Source organism: Abramis brama (genome assembly GCF_963993115.1).
Source record: "Abramis brama genome assembly, chromosome: 6".
Taxonomy (NCBI): Eukaryota; Metazoa; Chordata; class Actinopteri; order Cypriniformes; family Leuciscidae; genus Abramis; species Abramis brama.
Window position 1 is genome coordinate 37897504 of NC_139968.1, and position 24718 is coordinate 37922221.

Sequence of the window (24718 nt, forward strand, 5' to 3'; positions counted from 1 at the left end):
TGACTTCAGGGTGTCCCAGATGCTAAAATAATAAACACAACCATATCAAACAAAACCTGTGATTAAAATCAGAGGGGAAAATAAAATAAAGCCTTCTCTGACTACCCAACATGAAACACATTTAGCAGATACTTTTATTCAAAAAGTTAAAATGTGAAGCACTTAATTAATGATGGTCGCAATTTCGAGCCTTGCCCCGTTTACACCTGTATTTAGCATCGTCAACTTGTGATCCGATCAGCCCAAATGCATCTTAATACCGGGTGTAAACAGGGATGTAGAGTGTCTAGAAACCACTCAGTTTTAGCCTGTGGAGATGTCAATCCATGTCAATCATACCTTCACACACATGCAAGTCACTCATGCCGTTTGCACTGATGCTGTCTCCATACCACAACAGATGCTTTTGCACCTGTCACTGATAAAAGTCTGGATGGTCCCTTTCATCTTTGGGACTGAGAACTCAGTGTCCATTTTTCCCCAAAACAAGCTGAACCGTGGACTCATCTGACCACAGCACACATTTCCACTGTTTTGTCTGCATAGAACTGATGTATAGCTTTCTCTTTGCGTTAAAGAGATTCAAGTGCTAATCCTTGATACAGCAGCAGACTGTTAAGTGACAACAGTAACATGTGGCTGTATTTAACACAGTAGCGTGATGGTTTATCATCAAATGAGGGGTCAAAGGTCACGCTCGTTCAACTGAGGTCTCCTGTCTTGCCCTACACAGACTGAGATTTCTCTGGATTCCCTGAATCTTTTTATAATATTGTGTGTGCTGGATGCTGAAAGACCTATATTCCTTGCAATCTTGCGTTGAGAATTGAGATTTTTGAATTGTTTGACAATTCTCATGATATTTAGCACAAAATGATGAGCCATGACCCATCTTTGCAAGCAAAGACTGAGAAGCTCCTTTTACACTCAATTGAGATACCCTCGCCTATATTCAATTCACCTGCTCATTCTGGGCTGTTTCAAAGCAGTTCAGCTCTGATACTCTATAATCTTTTCACTTTTATTTTGCCTCTGCCCCAACTTTGGAGTGTGTTGCAGCCAACAAAATCAAAATTTGTTTATATTTACAAAATACACTTAAATTTGTCAGTGAAAACTTTGAAAATATTTTTAAAGAGAATTAACAAATCACAGATTATGGATTTTACAAAATGTCCCAATGTTCCTGGATTTGTGGTAAGTTTATGTAAATTGAATATATAGTGTTGTTAATGTTTATATTTGTTTATTACATTTCTTACTTAAGTGCTATTGTTTTGTATTGAGCTGAAAAAAATGAAAGCACTGTTTATTTCATTTGTATATTATATTATGTTGAATTTGCCCTAATATGTGTAGTTTGCACCTTTGTTCTTATTTTAATTTAATATCAATGGTAAAATAATTAAATGAAATAGTGAAATAAGTTTTTCATATTTGCCCATCCCCAACTTTGGCCTAAATGGTTTATATTTTATTTATTGCAAAATTTCTAAAATAGGGAAATCAGTTGGGCTTGTACTGCTCAGTCACTTGCAAAATAGTCTTAAAAAAACCAACATGAAAAAGAATCATAAGATTGTGAATTGTGATCCTGCCTGAAAAAACATATCTTTTTTGCTGTATCGCCCACCCCTATTTGTATGTATTTCTTATTTGTATTACAAGTGTTTATAATTTCCCAGACTCCTAACTAAGAAGGTAAATTTGAAGAAAACCTGGAAGACACTAATGCACTTATCATTTATGTTAGTTAATATGAACCCATAACCCATGTCAGAGCCCATGGCATCTGCAGCAAATGCTTTAATTGTTTAATCTGCATTAATGCTTGTAATATTTTCATAGAGATCAGTCGTGTGTTCACATCAAACTCCTGCTGTAACACAGTAATACAGAAGATGAACACAGTGAAAAGGAGAATCATGATATCTGAAATTACATTAGAGGCTCATTTATGATTCACCTTCAACAGAATCAGATTCATATTTAAATAGATCAGACTGACAGATTCACTCACACTGATGACTCTCTCTTTATCATTACTGATTTATGTCTGTCTCCAGGAGCTATAGCATGGATCGGTGGTGGTGTTGTTTATGTTCTGCTGCCGTTCGCAGCTGTTTATTTGATTCTCCAGCACCGCGAGATCTCTGATCTAAAAAAATGTAAGTATTACAGCTGATAAAGCAAGAGAAATACTGAGGTTTATTATGCTACAGTAGAGATTAAGTGTAAAATGTTTGTTCATAATCATGTTTCAAACATTTTACATTTGTATGTGTGTGTTGTGTTGTGGTTTTGCTCATAAAAGCAGGGTTAGAAAGAAACATCAATACACAGATATTAAAGAGCACTGGCCTGTGGTTTTGTTTAAGAATGAAAGGCTCTGAATGCATTTTTATACAACTTTATACAACTATTTTATTGTTGAGTGGCAATGACATTTATAGCTAGTCCACACTTTTTAAAATGCAAGTTTTCTGTTAGGGTTGGTGTCTGGGTTTGTGTTAAATACAGTATTTATAAGTATAGCTTTAACAATAGACATATATGTACAATGTCCACATTCAGAGCTGAGTAGACGTGTGTCTCAATCATAACTGATCTGCTCTCCTGACTGGTGTTTTGCTGCTTTCACACAGATTCTGTGACTCTTCATCTGGTCAGGTTCAAAGGTCATCTTAAACCAGCACACCAGCTCAGAGTAGTTTATGATGCTTTTCACACCAAAGCGATGGAAACTCTTAATAGAGAAGTTATAGATTTATTTAAATGATAGGAAATACAGAGCAATGACTTCAGGGTGTCCCAGATGCTAAAATAATAAACACAACCATATCAAACAAAACCTGTGATTAAAATCAGAGGGGAAAATAAAATAAAGCCTTCTCTGACTACCCAACATGAAACACATTTAGCAGATACTTTTATTCAAAAAGTTAAAATGTGAAGCACTTAATTAATGATGGTCGCAATTTCGAGCCTTGCCCCGTTTACACCTGTATTTAGCATCGTCAACTTGTGATCCGATCAGCCCAAATGCATCTTAATACCGGGTGTAAACAGGGATGTAGAGTGTCTAGAAACCACTCAGTTTTAGCCTGTGGAGATGTCAGCATGTCAATCGTACCTTCACACACATGCAAGTCACTCATGCCGTTTGCACTGATGCTGTCTCCATACCACAACAGATGCTTTTGCAACTGTCACTGATAAATGTCTGGATGGTCCCTTTCATCTTTGGGACTGAGAACTCAGTGTCCATTTTTCCCCAAAACAAGCTGAACCGTGGACTCATCTGACCACAGCACACATTTCCACTGTTTTTTTCTGCATAGAACGTCTCGGTTACGTATGTAACCCTCGTTCCCTGAGTACAGGGAACGGAGACGTGTCGTCGGGGGAGTTCCCTGACGAATTGGGATCACGCTAGGGAGCCAATTGCCTTCGAGAGAAATAAAAACGAGCCAATGGAGATTGGCATGCAAGATTTGCATTCCGCGACCCGCCTACCAGCGCGGGTATAAAGGCGGAAGTAAACATTGCGCAATGCTTTTCGCTGAGGAGCCGAACAGTGTCCAGTCCTCCGCGAAGGTACAGCAACATGGCGACGGGACGACACGTCTCCGTTCCCTGTACTAACGAGACGTACATACGTAACCGAGACGTTCCCTTTCGTCCTGGGAAGTCCGTGTCGTCGGGGGAGTTCCCTGACGAATTGGGATCCCAAGTAAAACGCCATGGTGCTGGCCCCTTCCAGCGCCCAGCTAAGCTACCCTGCAGCAGTTTCTTGTAATAAGTTGCGGGAGCTAGCTAGGGAATCACACTGCTGTTCTGCAAGACCCGCACAGTGGATTTTGGATAACACTGGGAAAGCGTGCCCTATCCCATGGGGGGGGGGGACGCTGCGGAAGACCAGCCTACCTGAGGAAGGCCTGGAATACACATATGTACTAACCATTTGGGGTAGTGAAACATATGGCAGTCCCTGAGGTAGTCCCAGTCCGAGGGAAGTGGGAGCGTACTCAACAGGGACGTCAGAACGAGTCTGTCAAGGGGAAGACACGGCTGAACTGCAGGTGGCATGGGTCACCGTAGAGACCACTGGAAAAAACACCCAGTCTACTAGCAACTCTTACTAGAGGTAGCAGACCTGGCGCCAGGCGGTCCGCCACGCCTGGCACCGGAGGGGTGATGGAGGAACTCACGAGGCTCACCGGCATAGGGCGCCAACGGAGCAATGACGCACGTATCCGGCCGAGGCACGGAGTGGCGTAGCAAGCCGACACAGCCTATTCCCTCGCACCACTGGCCGTAGCGAGTACTCGAGAGGAAACAGGTTCCAGACGTAGGCTATAGAATCTAGCGAACGTGTTCGGTGTCGCCCAGCCCGCAGCTCTACAGATGTCTGTCAGCGAGGCACCTTGAGCCAAAGCCCAGGAAGCGGCAACACCTCTAGTAGAGTGAGCGCGCAACCTGGGAGGACAAGGCTCACCCAAAGACTCATACGCTCGGGTGATAGCATCCACTAACCAGTGAGCAAAGGTCCTGAAGCTTTGCGTTCTGTCAATATAAACCCGCAGGGCGCGGACGGGACAGAGAAAAGCTAGGGCTGGGTCTGCCTCATCCTGGGGCAGCGCTTGCAGGCTCACTACCTGATCCGCGAAGGGAGTGGTAGGAACCTTGGGCACATATCCGAGCCGGGGTCTCAATACAACATGAGAAAGGCCCGGCCCGAACTCTAGGCACGATTCGTCGACCGAAAAAGCCTGCAGATCCCCGACCCTCTTGAAAGAAGCCAATGCCAACAGGAGCGCTGTCTTAATGGACAGGATATTCAACTCAACTGTTGACAAGGGCTCAAAGGGAGGACTTTGAAGAGCTCTAAGAACCAGAGCTAGGTCCCAAGAGGGTACAGAGTGCAAAACACGAGGTGGATTTAACTTCCTAGCACCCTTAAGGAATCTGATGATCAGGTCGTGCTTCCCCAAGGACTTACCTTCTACTGCATCGTGATGCGCTGCTATTGCAGCGACATACACTTTGAGGGTGGAGGGAGACAGCCTTCGCTCCAACCCATCTTGCAGGAAGGAAAGCACGACTCTGATCGGGCAAGTTCGGGGGTCCTCCTGACGGGAGGAACACCAATCGACGAACAGGTTCCACTTCAACGCATAGAGGCGCCTCGTAGAGGGGGCTCTAGCGGAAGCGATGGTGTCTACCACTGCCTGTGGCAGGCCATCTAGAACCTCCACGTCCCGTCCAGGGACAAGACATGGAGTTTCCAGAGGTCTGGACGCGGGTGCCATAGAGTGCCCCGTCTCTGAGAAAGGAGGTCCTTCCTCAGAGGAATCGGCCAAGGAGGGGCTGTCGCGAGGATCATGAGTTCCGTGAACCAAGTCCTGGTGGGCCAATACGGCGCCACTAACAGGACCTGCTCCTCGTCCTCCCTGACCTTGCACAGGGTCTGTGCAAGAAGGCTCACTGGGGGAAACGCATACTTGCGCAGGTCCCGGGGCCAACTGTGTGCCAGGGCATCCGTGCCGAGGGTCCCCTCGGTCAGGGAGTAAAACCACTGGCAATGGGTCGTGTCTGGAGAGGCAAACAGGTCTACCTGTGTGACTCCAAAGACACTCCAAATCAGCTGGACCGTCTGGGGATGGAGTCGCCATTCTCCTGGCAGGGGAGGCAGCCGTGAGAGCTCGTCTGCCACACGGTTGAGCTCCCCTGGAACATGAACGGCACGAAGCGACCTCAGATGCTTCTGACTCCATAGGAGGAGGTGGGAGGCGAGTCGCGACATACGACGGGAGCGTAGACCACCTTGATGGTTGATGTACGCAACGGTCGCAGTGCTGTCCATACGGACCAGTACGTGCTTGTGTCTGAGAAACCCCTTGAGGCGACACAACACTAGGCGTACTGCTTGCAACTCTAGGCAGTTGATGTGCCAATGCAGCTGGGGCCCCGTCCACAGACCCGAGACTGCATGCCCGTTGTACGTGGCCCCCCAACCCACGGCAGAGGCATCCGTGAAAACCACAGCATGCCTGGAAACCTGGACTAAGGGCACTCCGGCTCGTAGAAACACAGGGTCCGACCATGGGAAGAAGGTTTGGCGACAGCGCGGGGTAACTTTGACCCGGAGCGTACCGCTCTGCCACGCCCACCTCGGGACTCGATCGTGAAGCCAGCGCTGAAGCGGTCTCATATGTAACAGACCGAGCGGCGTTACTGCGGCTGCCATATGACCCAGGAGCCTCTGAAATTGTTTCAGTGGAACCGCTGTCCTGCCTCGAAAAGACCTGAGGCAGGTGAGCACTGACTGGACGCGCTCCTCCGTGAGGCGCGCAGTCTGGACGACCGAGTCCAGTTCCATACCGAGATAAGAGATCCTCTGCACGGGGCAGAGTTTGCTCTTGTCCCAGTTGACCTGAAGCCCCAACCGGCTGAGGTGCCGAAGCACCATGTCCCTGTGATCGCACATCTCGCAAGTGAGCTAGAATGAGCCAGTCGTCGAGATAGTTGAGGATGCGAACCAGTGATGCGCGGGTTGATCCGAAATGAGCGGGTGCCTGCGGTCACCCGCGGTCACCCGCGGTTACGAGTCATCGAAAAATATTTTTAATGATATTCGGGTCGCGGTCGGTCGGGTCGTTTGAAATAAAGATGCCAATTAAACCTTTGTAATTTATATAGTTCTAGACACAATTCTCTATAAATACGTTTTAAATTTAATTTACAATTTTGTCTGAATAACTGGCGCGAAGATGACGCACGAGCTCAGTCTGCAGGTAGAGATGGAGGCGGCAAGAGAAAAGGTGAAGACTGGGGAGTGGAAGCTCCGCAAATACACAAATAGAAAGAGCAAAGTGTGGGAGACATTTGCCGAAATAATGAAAGATGATGACCAAAGTCCTGGCTTTGTCATGTGTAGGCTACTTCTTACAATGCTATTTACACATTTGATAACCACAAAACTGGCACGACCAACCAGGCACGGCGCTATGATTCCAGTTTTGGATAAGCCAGACCAATTGTAGGTGGGCCTTAAATTAAAAACGTTAAATAAAAATAAAATAAAAAAACGTTATCCAATCACTGCTTAATCTAATAAAAATATTGACTAATATAGCCTACTGTTATATTATCTGTGCGTATACATAATATAGATTTTAATAGCTTGATGCTCTTTAAATATTGTGTTGCATTGTAAAAGTAAATCCGCGACCGCTCTCCATGGTTCTGACCAAAGAAGAGCGCTTTGGAATCTCCATTATGCATATACCTGGGCTGCATTTTCCGATAACATTGTCTCTTAGCGCGCTGCAATAACTTAACTAAAGGTATAATACCACTAAAGGTATATCATTGCTAGACATCTTCAGGGCCATCATCCACTCGCGAGGCAGAGGCGCTGAGAGGCAGAGGCGCTGGCGCCCTCCTAGCAACGGCGCTGTTTTTGGTAAAACATGATTTTGACGACTTCATTAAGTTTTGTTTTATAGAAAACTCTTTTTAAAAGATTTTCGTTTTATTTAAATTGTATCTTAATTTTGATCAATGTTTTATCAATCAATTGCCGTATTTATTAAATAAGAAGCAAATATATAGCAGGCAAAATAAGGCGCCGGTACGCGATCACTGCATGTGTTTGATAAATATAGGCTACATATTACAGAAAGCTTGAAATGTCTACTTTTAAACGAAAATATTCAAACCAAAATAAATAGTCTCTGATTATGTAGGCTAATCCATATGAAATGTGCATTTCTCTCTGGCGTTCATGGCGAGTCAGCAATCTCCGCATTGTCAACTTCATCTTTGCAGCGACACAGAAAACACCAGTTTATTACTTAACAATTAAATGTCTCCTTGCTAATTTAGACACATTCATAATCATTACTTTAACCGGTTCTTTGTGGCAAGCTTTATGCGTGCGGTATTGCGCTTATTCCTATAGGCTAGCCTATTTAAGTAATTAATTTAATATAAATGAGCGATTTGTCCACGAATGGCTTAAATGAATATTTCACATGTTTTCGAACCAGCAGGCCATCTGGGTTGAGCGAGCGACCGTGAGCGGAGCGGAATATTCAGAGATGCGCTCTCCTCCGCTCAAGAGCTCTGATCGGAACAAACCCGAACCACTGTCTGCTGGACTTGCGCTGAAACAGCAAAATAGACATAGCCAGATTTTTTAAAATTGTTTTTAAAACTAAACATTTAAACTATTTTAGTAGCCTACAAATTATGAGCTTATTGACGATTTTTTATAATTTTTGACAAAATTTGAATATTAAGTTAGCCAATATTAAGACGCTATACGATGAGCATTATAGAGCATTTTAAAAAATGCGGGTCAGGAAGCGGGTCGGGTACAATATTTTCTTTTTCATTTTTTGCGGTCCGAGTCGCGGGCGGGTTAGTTGAAAACGTCGGTCGGGTGCGGTTTGTTTATACATTGACCCGCGCATCACTGATGCGAACGCCTTGTTCTCTCATGGGAACAATGGCCGCCTCCGCGACTTTCGTGAAGACACGGGGCGACAGGGCCAGCCCGAAGGGTAGGACCTTGTACTGATACGCTCGACCCTCGAACGCAAACCGTAGAAACGGTCTGTGTCGAGGAAGAATCGAGACGTGAAAGTACGCGTCCTTCAGGTCGATCGCTGCAAACCAATCCTGGGGACGGATGCATTCGAAAATGCGCTTCTGCGTGAGCATTTTGAACGGGAGTTTGTGCAGGGCCCGATTCAAAACTCGCAGGTCCAGGATTGGCCGTAACCCACCGCCTTTCTTGGGTACAATGAAGTATGGGCTGTAAAACCCGGACCTCATCTCGGCAGGAGGGACCGGCTCGATCGCGTCCTTCGCCAGCAGGACGTCGATCTCTTTCCGCAAGACAGGAGCATCCACAGACCGCACACGGGTGAAGTGGACGCCCCTGAACTTGGGAGGCCGGCGTGCAAATTGAATTGCATAGCCGAACCGGATGATGCAGATGAGCCATCGGGACGGAGTTGGAAGCTCTAGCCAGGCCTCCAGACACCGTCCCAACGAGCCCACCCGACCCACCGGCGTACCCGAGGAGGGGCAGCACGGCGGAAGACGGACCCGGCTCCGGTGGCACAACAGCGACCGAGAGCGGGGTCTGGGCATGGAACTTGACGCCAACCTGTTTCCCCCGGGGGGCAGACGGCAGAGAAGGCCCGTGGGCATTCTGCTGCGGTCTGCCCAGTGGCAAGGGGAGGGGGAGAGACAAGGAACGAGGCCCTGCCTCCTCGTGAACTGGTCTCTGCACCTCCGGGCCCAACCGCAGACAGGAGCGACGCATCCGAGGCTGCGTCGCTGCTCTCCGCAGACTGGGAAGAGGGGAACGGGAGCGATGCCGCTCGGAGACGGCATCCACTGCCATCCTGGCCCTCTTGGGTGGAGGAGACTGTGTGCCCACCAGTCTCGACCGTGGATGACCTGAAGGAGTGGTCAGCGTCGGAACAGAAAGAAACAAAAAATTCTCCGCCCGGCCCTCCCCCGGGGGAAGGAGGTGTGCAGAGGCACCCTCCTGCAGAGCAGCATCCAGGTTCTCCCTCAGGTCGCCCGTCTCAGGAACGCTTCCCTCCCTTCTTTTTACGGGAAGGGGCCGGGGGCGCCTGAGCGGGCTGGGCCGTCCTCTTGCGACCAGACTTCCGCCCTCCAGGGTTAGACTGCTGCCCTGAAGGAGGAGCTGGCGCAGGAGGACGTCCTTGGCGACGGGAAGCAGCCGGAGGCTCTACGGCAACAGTAGACGGGCCAGCAGCAGCCCGTTTCCTGTGCAGGACATGCCGTATTGCTTCCGACTGCTTCTGGGCGGCGGAGAACTCTTGGGCAAAGCTCTCCACCGCGTCGCCGAAGAGGCCGCCTTGGGATATGGGGAAGTTGAGAAGTTTGTTCTTCTCAACATCGCGCATATCCGCAAGGGTAAGCCACAGGTGGCGCTCCTGGACCACCAAGGTGGACATCGCCCGACCCAGCGAACGTGCGGTGACTTTCGTCACCCGGAGGGCGAAGTCCGTCGCCGCACGCAGCTCCTGCAGCAGAGCTGGGTCGGGACCACCCGCCTGCAAGTCATGGAGTGCTTTAGCCTGATGGACTTGGAGCAGCGCCATGGCATGCAGGCGGAAGCGGCGTCTCCACACGCCATGTAAGCATCCCTGGTCAGACCAGAGGAAAACTTACAGGCGCGGGAGGGGAGTGAAGGGGCACCCCGCCAAGTGGAAGCGGTCTTCGGACAAAGCTGCATCGCAACCGACCGCTCCACTGGGGGGATTCCCTCGTACCCATGCGCTGCCCCGCCGTCGAGGGTGGTGAGGTAGGAGGAGCGAGGTTGCCTACGCCTGGTCGCCAGAGGGGCCAGCCAAGACTTCCTCAACTGCACTTCAGGGAAGAATGGTACTGGAGCGGGCCGCGGGGCAACAGCACGGCCCCCTCCGAGACACCAATCATCCAGCCGCGAGGGTTCGGGACCCGGTGGAGGGTTCCACACCAGCCCGACCTTCGCGGCCGCCCTTTCGAGCATAGCGGCCATTTCTGGATCCGGCTCAGCCGCAGCCACCACACCTGAAGGGGGTAGACCCGCTGAGTCATCACCAGAAGATGACCGCTCTTCCTCCGATGCCGCGATCGACATCTGATCCTCAGGCGGCGCCCCGAAGGAGACAACCGGAAGCGCACGAGACGGCCCCGGAAGCTCCGCCGGGACCACCAATGGCAGCGAGCTACTAGAGGAGTGAGAAGCCCGAGAGGATCTTTCACCAGTCGGAACGTTCTTCACTGTAATCCTCATACGCTCACCAACAGGAATCACCGAAGTAGCTGCCTGCCGAACTGAACCGGCAGACGAACTAGATCGGGGATTCTCTGAAGGGACTCCCCCATGTTTCAGGGTTCGCAGTCTTGAACGCAGCATCGCCAGAGTCATGTTCCCGCAATGAGAACACGACTCATCCACAAACGCTGCCTCAGCGTGTCTTAACCCTCATGTGGTGTTCAAAACCCTATAACACCTGTGGTGTTCCCGGTCAAAAATGACCGGCCTATAAAAAATAGCTTATAAATCACTCATTATACCATATTTTCACCCAATCTTGGATTCAATCTTTTTGTCAACATGTTCTCTTTCAATTAGGACTGGTTTTATATTTTGATTTGCATCTGAATAATCATAGGCCTCATTTATTTGAGAGTAGGCATTTCATTTTTTGAGTAATTTTTTTAAAATCTTTGAATAATTTTGGAAATATTAAATAAAATCTGAAGAAAATTGGTATTGTTGATCACACTAGTCTACTCTAATGTTTCACCAGGAATTTTGTTTTGAAACTTTTGTTTTGTAAAAAATATGGCACATAGTCACACTTGTGGTGTTCCCGGTCAAAAATGACCGGCCTATAAAAAATAGCTTATAAATCACTCATTATACTATATTTTCACCCAATCTTGGATTCAATCTTTTTGTCAACTTGTTCTCTTTCAATTAGGACTGGTTTTATATTTCTGTTTGCATCTGATTAATCATGGGCCTCATTTATCTGAGAGTAGGCATCTCATTTTTTGAGTAAAAAACTAATAATTTATGAGTAAATTTGGAAATATGAAAAAAAAATATGAAAAAAAATGGCTACTGTTGATCACACTAGTCTACTCTAATATTTCACCAGGAATTTTGTTTTGAAACTTTTGTTTTGTAAAAAATATGGCACATAGTCACACTTGTGGTGTTCCCGGTCAAAAATGACCGGCCTATAAAAAATAGCTTATAAATCACTCATTATACCATATTTTCACCCAATCTTGGATTCAATCTTTTTGTCCACTTGTTCTCTTTCAATTAGGACTGGTTTTATATTTATATTTGCATCTGATTATTCATAGGCCTCATTTATTTGATAGTAGGCATCTAATTTTTTGAGTAAAAAACAAAACATTTTTTAATAATTTTGGAAAAATTAAATAAAATCTGAAGAAAATTGGCACTGTTGATCACACTAGTCTACTTTAATGTTTCACAAGGAATTTTGTTTTGAAAAACTTTTATTTTGTACAAAATGGCACAGAGTTACTCTTGTGGTGTTCCACTGGGCCATTGAGGGCCATTGTTTCAGTTGGCCATTGAAAGTGAATGGGAGAGACATGTGTTAGAAGTCCATGAGGAATATCTTTAGATCTGAGTGATGGATTATGGTGAGTTTGGGCTCTTTTAATCTTAACAATCTCATGTAAATAATGATGTGCCATTTTCCACAATTTATGCATGCTTCATTGAGTTATGAGTTAAAACGCGACATAAGTGCTAGGCTACATCTATATTCAAGGCTTTGTGTGCGCCTGTTGGGGTTTGTGTGTTACAACTCCATTAGGAATATCTTTAGATCTGAGTGATGGATTATGCTGAGTTTGGGCTGTTTTTAATCATGATAGTCTGCTGAAAATAATGATGTACAGTTTTCTACGATCTGTGCATGCTTCGTGAAGTTATGAGCGAAAACCAAACGCGAGTGCTTCATGAGTATATACTTGGCTAGATGCGTCTGTGGTATTTTCTGTGTTAGAACGCCATGAGGAATATCTTTAGATCTGATTGATGGAATATATTGAGTTTGGGCTCTTTTTAATCGTGAGCTCCTGCTGTAAATAACGATGTGCCATTTTTTATGATCGATGTATGTTTCATGAAGATACGAGTAAAAAGGCCAAGTCTAAGCTACCTTGATTGGCTACGTGAGTCTGTGCGTCTGTGGTATTTTTTTGTGTTAGAACTCCATGAGGAATATCTTTAGTTCTGAATGATGGATTATGTTGAGCATGGACTCATTTTAATTGTAAGCATCTGCTGTAAATAATGATGTGTCATTTTCCACAATCGGAGCATGTTTCATGAAGTTACGAGCGGAAATGTGTCTAAAATTCAGAATCCATACATGGTTTACACATGGGTCTCTTGAAGGGCTTCTTTTAGAAAAACCTAGCTCAAGTTTAGTAAAAAGCCTGAAACAATTATACTTGTTGTATTCTACTCATTGAGACCTTTCAAATGACATATGACACAGGACTATCTGAGCTGTATGATGTATTTGACATATTGCTGAATGTAATACAAAAAAGTAGTTTATAAATTATGATTTTTTTTCTTCTAATTATCAGCAAATAACTCGGCACTACTTAGAAGTTTATCAAATTGGCTACATTCATTGTAAATTTCAGACTAGACTCTAAGCTTTCAAATGACACCTATTTTAAGTTGATCAAGGTAATAGTTTTGAAAAATATTATGATTATTTATTTCGCAGCTAGGTGGCGCTTGCAGGGGGTACACTCAGTTTTAGAGTGATAACTCAGCAGTCGTTAGGAGTTGATCAAAGTGATTAGATGCATTAAAAAGCTGCGATTCTAAGCTTTAAAATGATACATATTTTGTGTTGTTCCATTCATTGGATGCATTTGGTCTCTCCCATTCACTTTCAATGGCCCATTGAAACAATGGCCCACAATGGCCCCTCAATGGCCCAGTGGAACACCACAAGTGTAACTCTGTGCCATATTGTACAAAATAAAAGTTTTTCAAAACAAAATTCCTGGTGAAAAATTAAAGTAGACTAGTGTGATCAACAGTGCCAATTTTCTTCAGATTTTCTTTTATTTTTCCAAATTATTCAAAAATAATGTTTTTTTTACTCAAAAATTGAGATGCCTACTCTCAAATAAATGAGGCCTACAATTAATCAGATGCAAATAGAAATATAAAACAGTCCTAATTGAAAGAGAACAAGTGGACAAAAAGATTGAATCCAAGATTGGGTGAAAATATGGTATAATGAGTGATTTATAAGCTATTTTTTATAGGCCGGTCATTTTTGACCAGGAACACCACAAGTGTGAATATGTGCCATATTTTTTACAAAACAAAAGTTTCAAACAAAATTCACTGGTGAAATATTAGAGTAGACTCGTGTGATCAACAGTAGCCATTTTTTTCATATTTTTTTTTTCATATTTCCAAATTTACTCATAAATTATTAGTTTTTTACTCAAAAAATGAGATGCCTACTCTCAGATAAATGAGGCCCATGATTAATCAGATGCAAACAGAAATATAAAACCAGTCCTAATTGAAAGAGAACAAGTTGACAAAAAGATTGAATCCAAGATTGGGTGAAAATATGGTATAATGAGTGATTTATAAGCTATTTTTTATAGGCCGGTCATTTTTGACCGGAACACCACAAGTGTGACAAGGTGACAAAACCCCCCTAAAAAATTAAGAAAATTGTCACAAAACATTTCAGAAGTAGTTATACCATTTGTGAAAAAAGTCACTAAGTTTCAGTCCAAAGCGATAACATTAACTAGTATTTTCAGGAAAAAGAAAATCTTCTCCGGGTCAAAATGACCCGAACACCACATGAGGGTTAAGCCCAAACACGAGAGGCAGTGTTTATGGCCATCTTCCTGAGGGAGAAGTCGACCGCATCCAGAACGCACGGGTGAAACGACATCCTGAAAAGGACGCGAAACACCCGTGATGCTCTTTTAGAAAGGAAGCAAAAGAGAAGAAGAGAAAGAGAAGAAAGAGAAGAAATACTCTGTACGCGTGCCGAAGCACCGAGGGACCACCCGCGGCAGACACGACGGGGAAACTGCAAGCCCGTGTGCTGCACTCACCCAATACCAGCCGTTAAAACAGCTCTTTTTTAAAGAGGAAGTTCGGCCGGCGGCAGAACGCGATGATCGCTAAAGCGCCGTCACACCAGCAGGGTCAAAGATCACGCTCGTTCAACTGAGGTCTCCTGTCTTGCCCCTACACAGAACTGAGATTTCTCTGGATTCCCTGAATCTTTTTATAATATTGTGTGTGCTGGATGCTGAAAGACCTATATTCTTGCAATCTTGCGTTGAGAATTGAGATTTTTGAATTGTTTGACAATTCTCATGATATTTAGCACAAAATGATGAGCCATGACCCATCTTTGCAAGCAAAGACTGAGAAGCTCCTTTTACACTCAATTGAGATACCCCTCGCTATATTCAATTCACCTGCTCATTCTGGGCTGTTTCAAAGCAGTTCAGCTCTGATACTCTATAATCTTTTCACTTTTATTTTGCCTCTGCCCCAACTTTGGAGTGTGTTGCAGCCAACAAAATCAAAATTTGTTTATATTTACAAAATACACTTAAATTTGTCAGTGAAAACTTTGAAAATATTTTTAAAGAGAATTAACAAATCACAGATTATGGATTTTACAAAATGTCCCAATGTTCCTGGATTTGTGGTAAGTTTATGTAAATTGAATATATAGTGTTGTTAATGTTTATATTTGTTTATTACATTTCTTACTTAAGTGCTATTGTTTTGTATTGAGCTGAAAAAAATGAAAAGCACTGTTTATTTCATTTGTATATTATATTATGTTGTATTTGCCTAATATGTGTAGTTTGCACCTTTGTTCTTATTTTAATTTAATATCAATGGTAAAATAATTAAATGAAATAGTGAAATAAGTTTTTCATATTTGCCCATCCCCAACTTTGGCCTAAATGGTTTGTCATTCTTTTTTCTTTTATATTTTATTTATTGCAAAATTTCTAAAATAGGGAAATCAGTTGGGCTTGTACTGCTCAGTCACTTGCAAAATAGTCTTAAAAAAACCAACATGAAAAAGAATCATAAGATTGTGAATTGTGATCCTGCCTGAAAAAACATATCTTTTTTGCTGTATCGCCCACCCCTATTTGTATGTATTTCTTATTTGTATTGCAAGTGTTTATAATTTCCCAGACTCCTAACTAAGAAGGTAAATTTGAAGAAAACCTGGAAGACACTAATGCACTTATCATTTATGTTAGTTAATATGAACCCATAACCCATGTCAGAGCCCATGGCATCTGCAGCAAATGCTTTAATTGTTTAATCTGCATTAATGCTTGTAATATTTTCATAGAGATCAGTCGTGTGTTCACATCAAACTCCTGCTGTAACACAGTAATACAGAAGATGAACACAGTGAAAAGGAGAATCATGATATCTGAAATTACATTAGAGGCTCATTTATGATTCACCTTCAACAGAATCAGATTCATATTTAAATAGATCAGACTGACAGATTCACTCACACTGATGACTCTCTCTTTATCATTACAGATTCAGGTCTGTCTCCAGGAGCTAAAGCAGGGATCGGTGTTTGTGTTCTGCTGCCGTTCGCAGTTGTAGCTGTTTGTTTGATTCTCCATTGCTGCAAGATCTCTGAACTAAAAGCACGTAAGTATTACAGCTGATAAAGCAAGAGAAATGCTGAGCTTTATTATGCTACAGTAGAGATTAAGTGTAAAATGTTTGTTCATAATCATGTTTCAAACACTTTACATTTGTATGTGTGTGTTGTGTTGTGGTTTTGCTCATAAAAGCAGGGTTAGAAAGAAACATCAATACACAGATATTAAAGAGCACTGGCCTGTGGTTTTGTTTAAGAATGAAAGGCTCTGAATGCATTTTTATACAACTTTATACAACTATTTTATTGTTGAGTGGCAATGACATTTATAGCTAGTCCACACTTTTTAAAATGCAAGTTTTCTGTTAGGGTTGGTGTCTGGGTTTGTGTTAAATACAGTATTTATAAGTATAGCTTTAACAATAGACATATATGTACAATGTCCACATTCAGAGCTGAGTAGACGTGTGTCTCAATCATAACTGATCTGCTCTCCTGACTGGTGTTTTGCTGCTTTCACACAGATTCTGTGACTCTTCATCTGGTCAGGTTCAAAGGTCATCTTAAACCAGCACACCAGCTCAGAGTAGTTTATGATGCTTTTCACACCAAAGCGATGGAAACTCTTAATAGAGAAGTTATAGATTTATTTAAATGATAGGAAATACAGAGCAATGACTTCAGGGTGTCCCAGATGCTAAAATAATAAACACAACCATATCAAACAAAACCTGTGATTAAAATCAGAGGGGAAAATAAAATAAAGCCTTCTCTGACTACCCAACATGAAACACATTTAGCAGATACTTTTATTCAAAAAGTTAAAATGTGAAGCACTTAATTAATGATGGTCGCAATTTCGAGCCTTGCCCCGTTTACACCTGTATTTAGCATCGTCAACTTGTGATCCGATCAGCCCAAATGCATCTTAATACCGGGTGTAAACAGGGATGTAGAGTGTCTAGAAACCACTCAGTTTTAGCCTGTGGAGATGTCAGCATGTCAAGCGTACCTTCACACACATGCAAGTCACTCATGCCGTTTGCACTGATGCTGTCTCCATACCACAACAGATGCTTTTGCAACTGTCACTGATAAAAGTCTGGATGGTCCCTTTCATCTTTGGGACTGAGAACTCAGTGTCCATTTTTCCCCAAAACAAGCTGAACCGTGGACTCATCTGACCACAGCACACATTTCCACTGTTTTGTCTGCATAGAACTGATGTATAGCTTTCTCTTTGCGTTAAAGAGATTCAAGTGCTAATCCTTGATACAGCAGCAGACTGTTAAGTGACAACAGTAACATGTGGCTGTATTTAACACAGTAGCGTGATGGTTTATCATCAAATGAGGGGTCAAAGGTCACGCTCGTTCAACTGAGGTCTCCTGTCTTGCCCTACACAGACTGAGATTTCTCTGGATTCCCTGAATCTTTTTATAATATTGTGTGTGCTGGATGCTGAAAGACCTATATTCCTTGCAATCTTGCGTTGAGAATTGAGATTTTTGAATTGTTTGACAATTCTCATGATATTTAGCACAAAATGATGAGCCATGACCCATCTTTGCAAGCAAAGACTGAGAAGCTCCTTTTACACTCAGTTGAGATACCCTCACCTATATTCAATTCACCTGCTCATTCTGGGCTGTTTCAAAGCAGTTCAGCTCTGATACTCTATAATCTTTTCACTTTTATTTTGCCTCTGCCCCAACTTTGGAGTGTGTTGCAGCCAACAAAATCAAAATTTGTTTATATTTACAAAATACACTTAAATTTGTCAGTGAAAACTTTGAAAATATTTTTAAAGAGAATTAACAAATCACAGATTATGGATTTTACAAAATGTCCCAATGTTCCTGGATTTGTGGTAAGTTTATGTAAATTGAATATATAGTGTTGTTAATGTTTATATTTGTTTATTACATTTCTTACTTAAGTGCTATTGTTTTGTATTGAGCTGAAAAAAATGAAAGCACTGTTTATTTCATTTGTATATTATATTATGTTGAATTTGCCCTAATATGTGTAGTTTGCACCTTTGTTCTTATTTTAATTTAATATCAATGGTAAAATAATTAAATGAAATAGTGAAATAAGTTTTTCATATTTGCCCATCCCCAACTTTGGCCTAAATGGTTTGTCATTCTTTTTTCTTTTATATTTTATTTATTGCAAAATTTCTAAAATAGGGAAATCAGTTGGGCTTGTACTGCTCAGTCACTTGCAAAATAGTCTTAAAAAAACCAACATGAAAAAGAATCATAAGATTGTGAATTGTGATCCTGCCTGAAAAAACATATCTTTTTTGCTGTATCGCCCACCCCTATTTGTATGTATTTCTTATTTGTATTACAAGTGTTTATAATTTCCCAGACTCCTAACTAAGAAGGTAAATTTGAAGAAAACCTGGAAGACACTAATGCACTTATCATTTATGTTAGTTAATATGAACCCATAACCCATGTCAGAGCCCATGGCATCTGCAGCAAATGCTTTAATTGTTTAATCTGCATTAATGCTTGTAATATTTTCATAGAGATCAGTCGTGTGTTCACATCAAACTCCTGCTGTAACACAGTAATACAGAAGATGAACACAGTGAAAAGGAGAATCATGATATCTGAAATTACATTAGAGGCTGTAAGAAAAAATGATGTGGACGTCGAAGATCTCAAAAATGAAGTTTATTACAGCAAAGTAGTAACAAAGTACAGGCAGCACTTCAGATTCAGCGGAGTCATACAGAATGAACCTCATCCTCTCAGCTCAAACATTTATCCTCTATTTCGTTTGTCTTCCCCCTCTACATGTAAATTAAGCTCTGTTTTTAAGTGTAATTTAAGAATAACAGATTCGTCTTCCCTCTCAACATGAGGCTGAAACTCTGTCTTAAATGTAAATTGAGGATCTTTCCTCTGTGCCCACATCTTTTGATGTTCTGTGAAATCAGAACAGCAAAAGGTTAAGGTGATAAGATCTATCTGTAGTGGTCACATCTTTGATCTTCTGTTAAAATAGAACGGGTTAAATGTTAAGGTGACAAGCTATTTGAAGTCCCTGTAATCAAGATGGTTATTGGTTGCCCTCTGTGATACTATTTACATATTACTGAGATTGGATGTAATTGTCTCTATATGATAATTAAGCTCTTTTAAGTGAAGGAACATTTTGATATATATATATATATATATATATATATATATATATATATATATATATATATTGGAGTGGAAGTTGTTGGGAACAGACCATAATTTCTTATAAGGCTCATTTATGATTCACCTTCAACAGAATCAGATTCATATTTAAATAGATCAGACTGACAGATTCACTCACACTGATGACTCTCTCTTTATCATTACACATCCAGGTCTGTCTCCAAGAGCTAAAGCAGGGATCGGTGTTGTTTGTGTTCTGCTGCCGTTCGCAGTTGTAGCTGCTGTTTGTTTGATTCTCCAGCACAGCGAGATCTCTGAACTAAAAGCACGTGAGTATTACAGCTGATAAAGCAAGAGAAATGCTGAGCTTTATTATGCTACAGTAGAGATTAAGTGTAAAATGTTTGTTCATAATCATGTTTCAAACACTTTACATTTGTATGTGTGTGTTGTGTTGTGGTTTTGCTCATAAAAGCAGGGTTAGAAAGAAACATCAATACACAGATATTAAAGAGCACTGGCCTGTGGTTTTGTTTAAGAATGAAGGGCTCTGAATGCATTTTTATACAACTTTATACAACTATTTTATTGTTGTGTGGCAATGACATTTATAGCTAGTCCACACTTTTTAGAATGCAAGTTTTCTGTTAGGGTTGGTGTCTGGGTTTGTGTTAAATACAGTATTTATAAGTATAGCTTTAACAATAGACATATATGTACAATGTCCACATTCAGAGCTGAGTAGACGTGTGTCTCAATCATAACTGATCTGCTCTCCTGACTGGTGTTTTGCTGCTTTCACACAGATTCTGTGACTCTTCATCTGGTCAGGTTCAAAGGTCATCTTAAACCAGCACACCAGCTCAGAGTAGTTTATGATGCTTTTCACACCAAAGAGATGGAAACTCTTAATAGAGAAGTTATAGATGTATTTAAATGATAGGAAATACAGAGCAATGGCTTCAGGGTGTCCCAGATGCTAAAATAATAAACACAACCATATCAAACAAAACCTGTGATTAAAATCAGAGGGGAAAATAAAATAAAGCCTTCTCTGACTACCCAACATGAAACACATTTAGCAGATACTTTTATTCAAAAAGTTAAAATGTGAAGCACTTAATTAATGATGGTCGCAATTTCGAGCCTTGCCCCGTTTACACCTGTATTTAGCATCGTCAACTTGTGATCCGATCAGCCCAAATGCATCTTAATACCGGGTGTAAACAGGGATGTAGAGTGTCTAGAAACCACTCAGTTTTAGCCTGTGGAGATGTCAGCATGTCAAGCGTACCTTCACACACATGCAAGTCACTCATGCCGTTTGCACTGATGCTGTCTCCATACCACAACAGATGCTTTTGCACCTGTCACTGATAAAAGTCTGGATGGTCCCTTTCATCTTTGGGACTGAGAACTCAGTGTCCATTTTTCCCCAAAACAAGCTGAACCGTGGACTCATCTGACCACAGCACACATTTCCACTGTTTTGTCTGCATAGAACTGATGTATAGCTTTCTCTTTGCGTTAAAGAGATTCAAGTGCTAATCCTTGATACAGCAGCAGACTGTTAAGTGACAACAGTAACATGTGGCTGTATTTAACACAGTAGCGTGATGGTTTATCATCAAATGAGGGGTCAAAGGTCACGCTCGTTCAACTGAGGTCTCCTGTCTTGCCCTACACAGACTGAGATTTCTCTGGATTCCCTGAATCTTTTTATAATATTGTGTGTGCTGGATGCTGAAAGACCTATATTCCTTGCAATCTTGCGTTGAGAATTGAGATTTTTGAATTGTTTGACAATTCTCATGATATTTAGCACAAAATGATGAGCCATGACCCATCTTTGCAAGCAAAGACTGAGAAGCTCCTTTTACACTCAATTGAGATACCCTCGCCTATATTCAATTCACCTGCTCATTCTGGGCTGTTTCAAAGCAGTTCAGCTCTGATACTCTATAATCTTTTCACTTTTATTTTGCCTCTGCCCCAACTTTGGAGTGTGTTGCAGCCAACAAAATCAAAATTTGTTTATATTTACAAAATACACTTAAATTTGTCAGTGAAAACTTTGAAAATATTTTTAAAGAGAATTAACAAATCACAGATTATGGATTTTACAAAATGTCCCAATGTTCCTGGATTTGTGGTAAGTTTATGTAAATTGAATATATAGTGTTGTTAATGTTTATATTTGTTTATTACATTTCTTACTTAAGTGCTATTGTTTTGTATTGAGCTGAAAAAAATGAAAGCACTGTTTATTTCATTTGTATATTATATTATGTTGAATTTGCCCTAATATGTGTAGTTTGCACCTTTGTTCTTATTTTAATTTAATATCAATGGTAAAATAATTAAATGAAATAGTGAAATAAGTTTTTCATATTTGCCCATCCCCAACTTTGGCCTAAATGGTTTGTCATTCTTTTTTCTTTTATATTTTATTTATTGCAAAATTTCTAAAATAGGGAAATCAGTTGGGCTTGTACTGCTCAGTCACTTGCAAAATAGTCTTAAAAAAACCAACATGAAAAAGAATCATAAGATTGTGAATTGTGATCCTGCCTGAAAAAACATATCTTTTTTGCTGTATCGCCCACCCCTATTTGTATGTATTTCTTATTTGTATTACAAGTGTTTATAATTTCCCAGACTCCTAACTAAGAAGGTAAATTTGAAGAAAACCTGGAAGACACTAATGCACTTATCATTTATGTTAGTTAATATGAACCCATAACCCATGTCAGAGCCCATGGCATCTGCAGCAAATGCTTTAATTGTTTAATCTGCATTAATGCTTGTAATATTTTCATAGAGATCAGTCGTGTGTTCACATCAAACTCCTGCTGTAACACAGTAATACAGAAGATGAACACAGTGAAAAGGAGAATCATGATATCTGAAATTACATTAGAGGCTCATTTATGATTCACCTTCAACAGAATCAGATTCATATTTAAATAGATCAGACTGACAGATTCACTCACACTGATGACTCTCTCTTTATCATTACACATCCAGGTCTGTCTACAGGAGATATAGCAGTGATCGGTGTTTGTGTTCTGCTGGAGTTCGCAGTTGTAGCTGTTTATTTGATTCTCCAGCACAGCATCTCTGAACTAAAAAAATGTAAGTATTACAGCTGATAAAGCAAGAGAAATGCTGAGCTTTATTATGCTACAGTAGAGATTAAGTGTAAAATGTTTGTTCATAATCATGTTTCCAACACTTTACATTTGTATGTGTGTGTGTGTTGAGTTGTGGTTTTTCTCATAAAAGCAGGGTTAGAAAGAAACATCAATACACAGATATTAAAGAGCACTGACCTGTGGTTTTGTTTAAGAATGAAAGGCTCTGAATGTATTTTTATGCAACTTTATACAACTATTTTATTGTTGTGTGGCAATGACATTTATAGCTAGTCCACACTTTTTAAAATGCAAGTTTTCTGTTAGGGTTGGTGTCTGGGTTTGTGTTAAATACAGTATTTATAAGTATAGCTTTAACAATAGACATATATGTACAATGTCCACATTCAGAGCTGAGTAGACGTGTGTCTCAATCATAACTGATCTGCTCTCCTGACTGGTGTTTTGCTGCTTTCACACAGATTCTGTGACTCTTCATCTGGTCAGGTTCAAAGGTCATCTTAAACCAGCACACCAGCTCAGAGTAGTTTATGATGCTTTTCACACCAAAGAGATGGAAACTCTTAATAGAGAAGTTATAGATTTATTTAAATGATAGGAAATGCAGATAAATAGGTTCAGGGTGTTCCAGATAATAAACACAACTATATGAAACAAAACCTCTGATTAAAATCCCTGACAGAAAAAATAAAGCCTTCTCTGACTATATGAAACACATTTAGCAGATACTTTTATTTAAAAAAGAAGCACTTAATTCAGGGCTCCAGACTAACTTTTTTCACCTCCGTCCTGGAACCGTCCTGAAAAACTATTTGAACCGTCCTAAAGTGAATGTCAACCGTCCCAAAATAAACATGTTATTTCTGTACTTTGTTATTATCATCTATAGTTGTTAGTTGTTGTTAGTCACATAATAAAAACACCATTAAAATGTTTATGATATATATTATTATATGTATTTAGCTCCATCCAAAGTAGTTATCTGTAAACAGGTAAAAAACAGATTTAATAAAAAAATAACATGAGTTAAATGCTTTTTTTGTATTCATGCAGAACAAATCTTTTTTTTTTTTTTTTTTTTTTTTTTTTACATATATGAAAATGAAGAGAAAAATACATACAGCTCAAAACGTTTTTGAGTTGGTTGGATTAAAAAATAACAAATAAATACTGGTGACTACATATCTTATAAATATCATCATTCTTTATTCTTTCAAGCAGCAGACATTTATTTGTATGAATTAAATGTAATGAATCCTTATTAATTAAGTCTTAATTAATGATGAACATAACAGATTATGAATAATGTTGAAGTATATCAGATAATGTGTTAGTTTATATTGTCTTTTGCTGTGAGTGATTCAGTGTTTACAGGGTTAATGATCAATCATTGAGCAGGAGTCAGATGTGGAGCGAATGATCATGTTGATTTTATTCCTTTCTGCTTTTATTGCTTTTCTTCTCCAGCTAATGTCTGTTCTGTGTTTCTCTGTAACTCAATTCGTAACATTTACATAATAATGATTTTATTTTAAATCAGCTGAATTGATTAAATTAAGGACTATATGTTTATTTGGTGATATCTTCTTATATGCACAGTCTTCTGCACAAGTATTGAAGCATAATGTCATCTATTATGCTGTATCTAAAGGCACAGTTTCATTTCAAATCACTTTAAAATCAAATGAGTATTGATTAATGTTTTAATTATTTTGCACTAAACTTGATCAATATGGAGTGTGTTTGTGAGACACTGAAGACCTCCACAACTATCTGACATTATTAATCATAAACACATTAGCTCAAGAAAATTATTGAATCAAATCACATCAGTCTTTTGATAGAAAGTAAAAATGATCTGCAGTTTCTCAAGCTCACCACTATAAATATATAAAGTGTAGAGTTAATCAGCATAAAACATTATTACTGGAACAATGAAAAGAGAAAACAAAGAGGAACGTGAAACAAACCACAATGAAACATGATATTCAATAAAAATGATATTGTTTCCTGGCATAAACACAATTAAACACTGATGTGTTGATGCTGATGATCACACATGAATCAGAGAATATGATTGGTCCAACACACACATCACAACACACATGAGAACTGAGGCCGTTTGACTTGATTACCTGGTGAGTAAATCAAA

General features: G+C 40.8%; 2 protein-coding genes across 5 annotated transcripts in view; one reads left to right on the plus strand and one right to left on the minus strand.

Moving 5' to 3' along the window:
• Nucleotides 1–24718, plus strand: part of LOC311084923 (uncharacterized protein) — a 40171-nt gene that overhangs the window by 14021 nt on the left and 1432 nt on the right. For 3 of the 4 annotated variants that reach the window (XM_084117237.1, XM_084117238.1, XM_084117239.1), the window contains 4 exons: nt 2067–2168; nt 16181–16297; nt 19624–19740; nt 22439–22546. In XM_084117237.1, coding sequence (XP_083973363.1) covers nt 2067–2168; nt 16181–16297; nt 19624–19740; nt 22439–22546 — 444 coding nt within the window. The remainder of the gene's footprint in view (nt 1–2066; nt 2169–16180; nt 16298–19623; nt 19741–22438; nt 22547–24718) is intronic. The other variant, XM_084117240.1, reaches the window with a different exon arrangement.
• LOC311084925 (uncharacterized protein) lies at nt 7125–14584 on the minus strand. The gene is made up of 2 exons (XM_084117247.1): nt 14457–14584; nt 7125–11019 (listed from the first exon to the last, which is right to left on the minus strand). Exon 2 carries the CDS (start codon nt 10149–10151, stop codon nt 9609–9611), a length of 543 nt encoding a protein of 180 aa, XP_083973373.1. The 5' UTR covers nt 10152–11019; nt 14457–14584; the 3' UTR covers nt 7125–9608.

Excerpts from the sequence above, each read along its gene's own strand:
- LOC311084925 (XM_084117247.1), bottom strand. The coding sequence starts at position 10,151 with ATGGCGCTGCTCCAAGTCCATCAGGCTAAAGCACTCCATGACTTGCAG.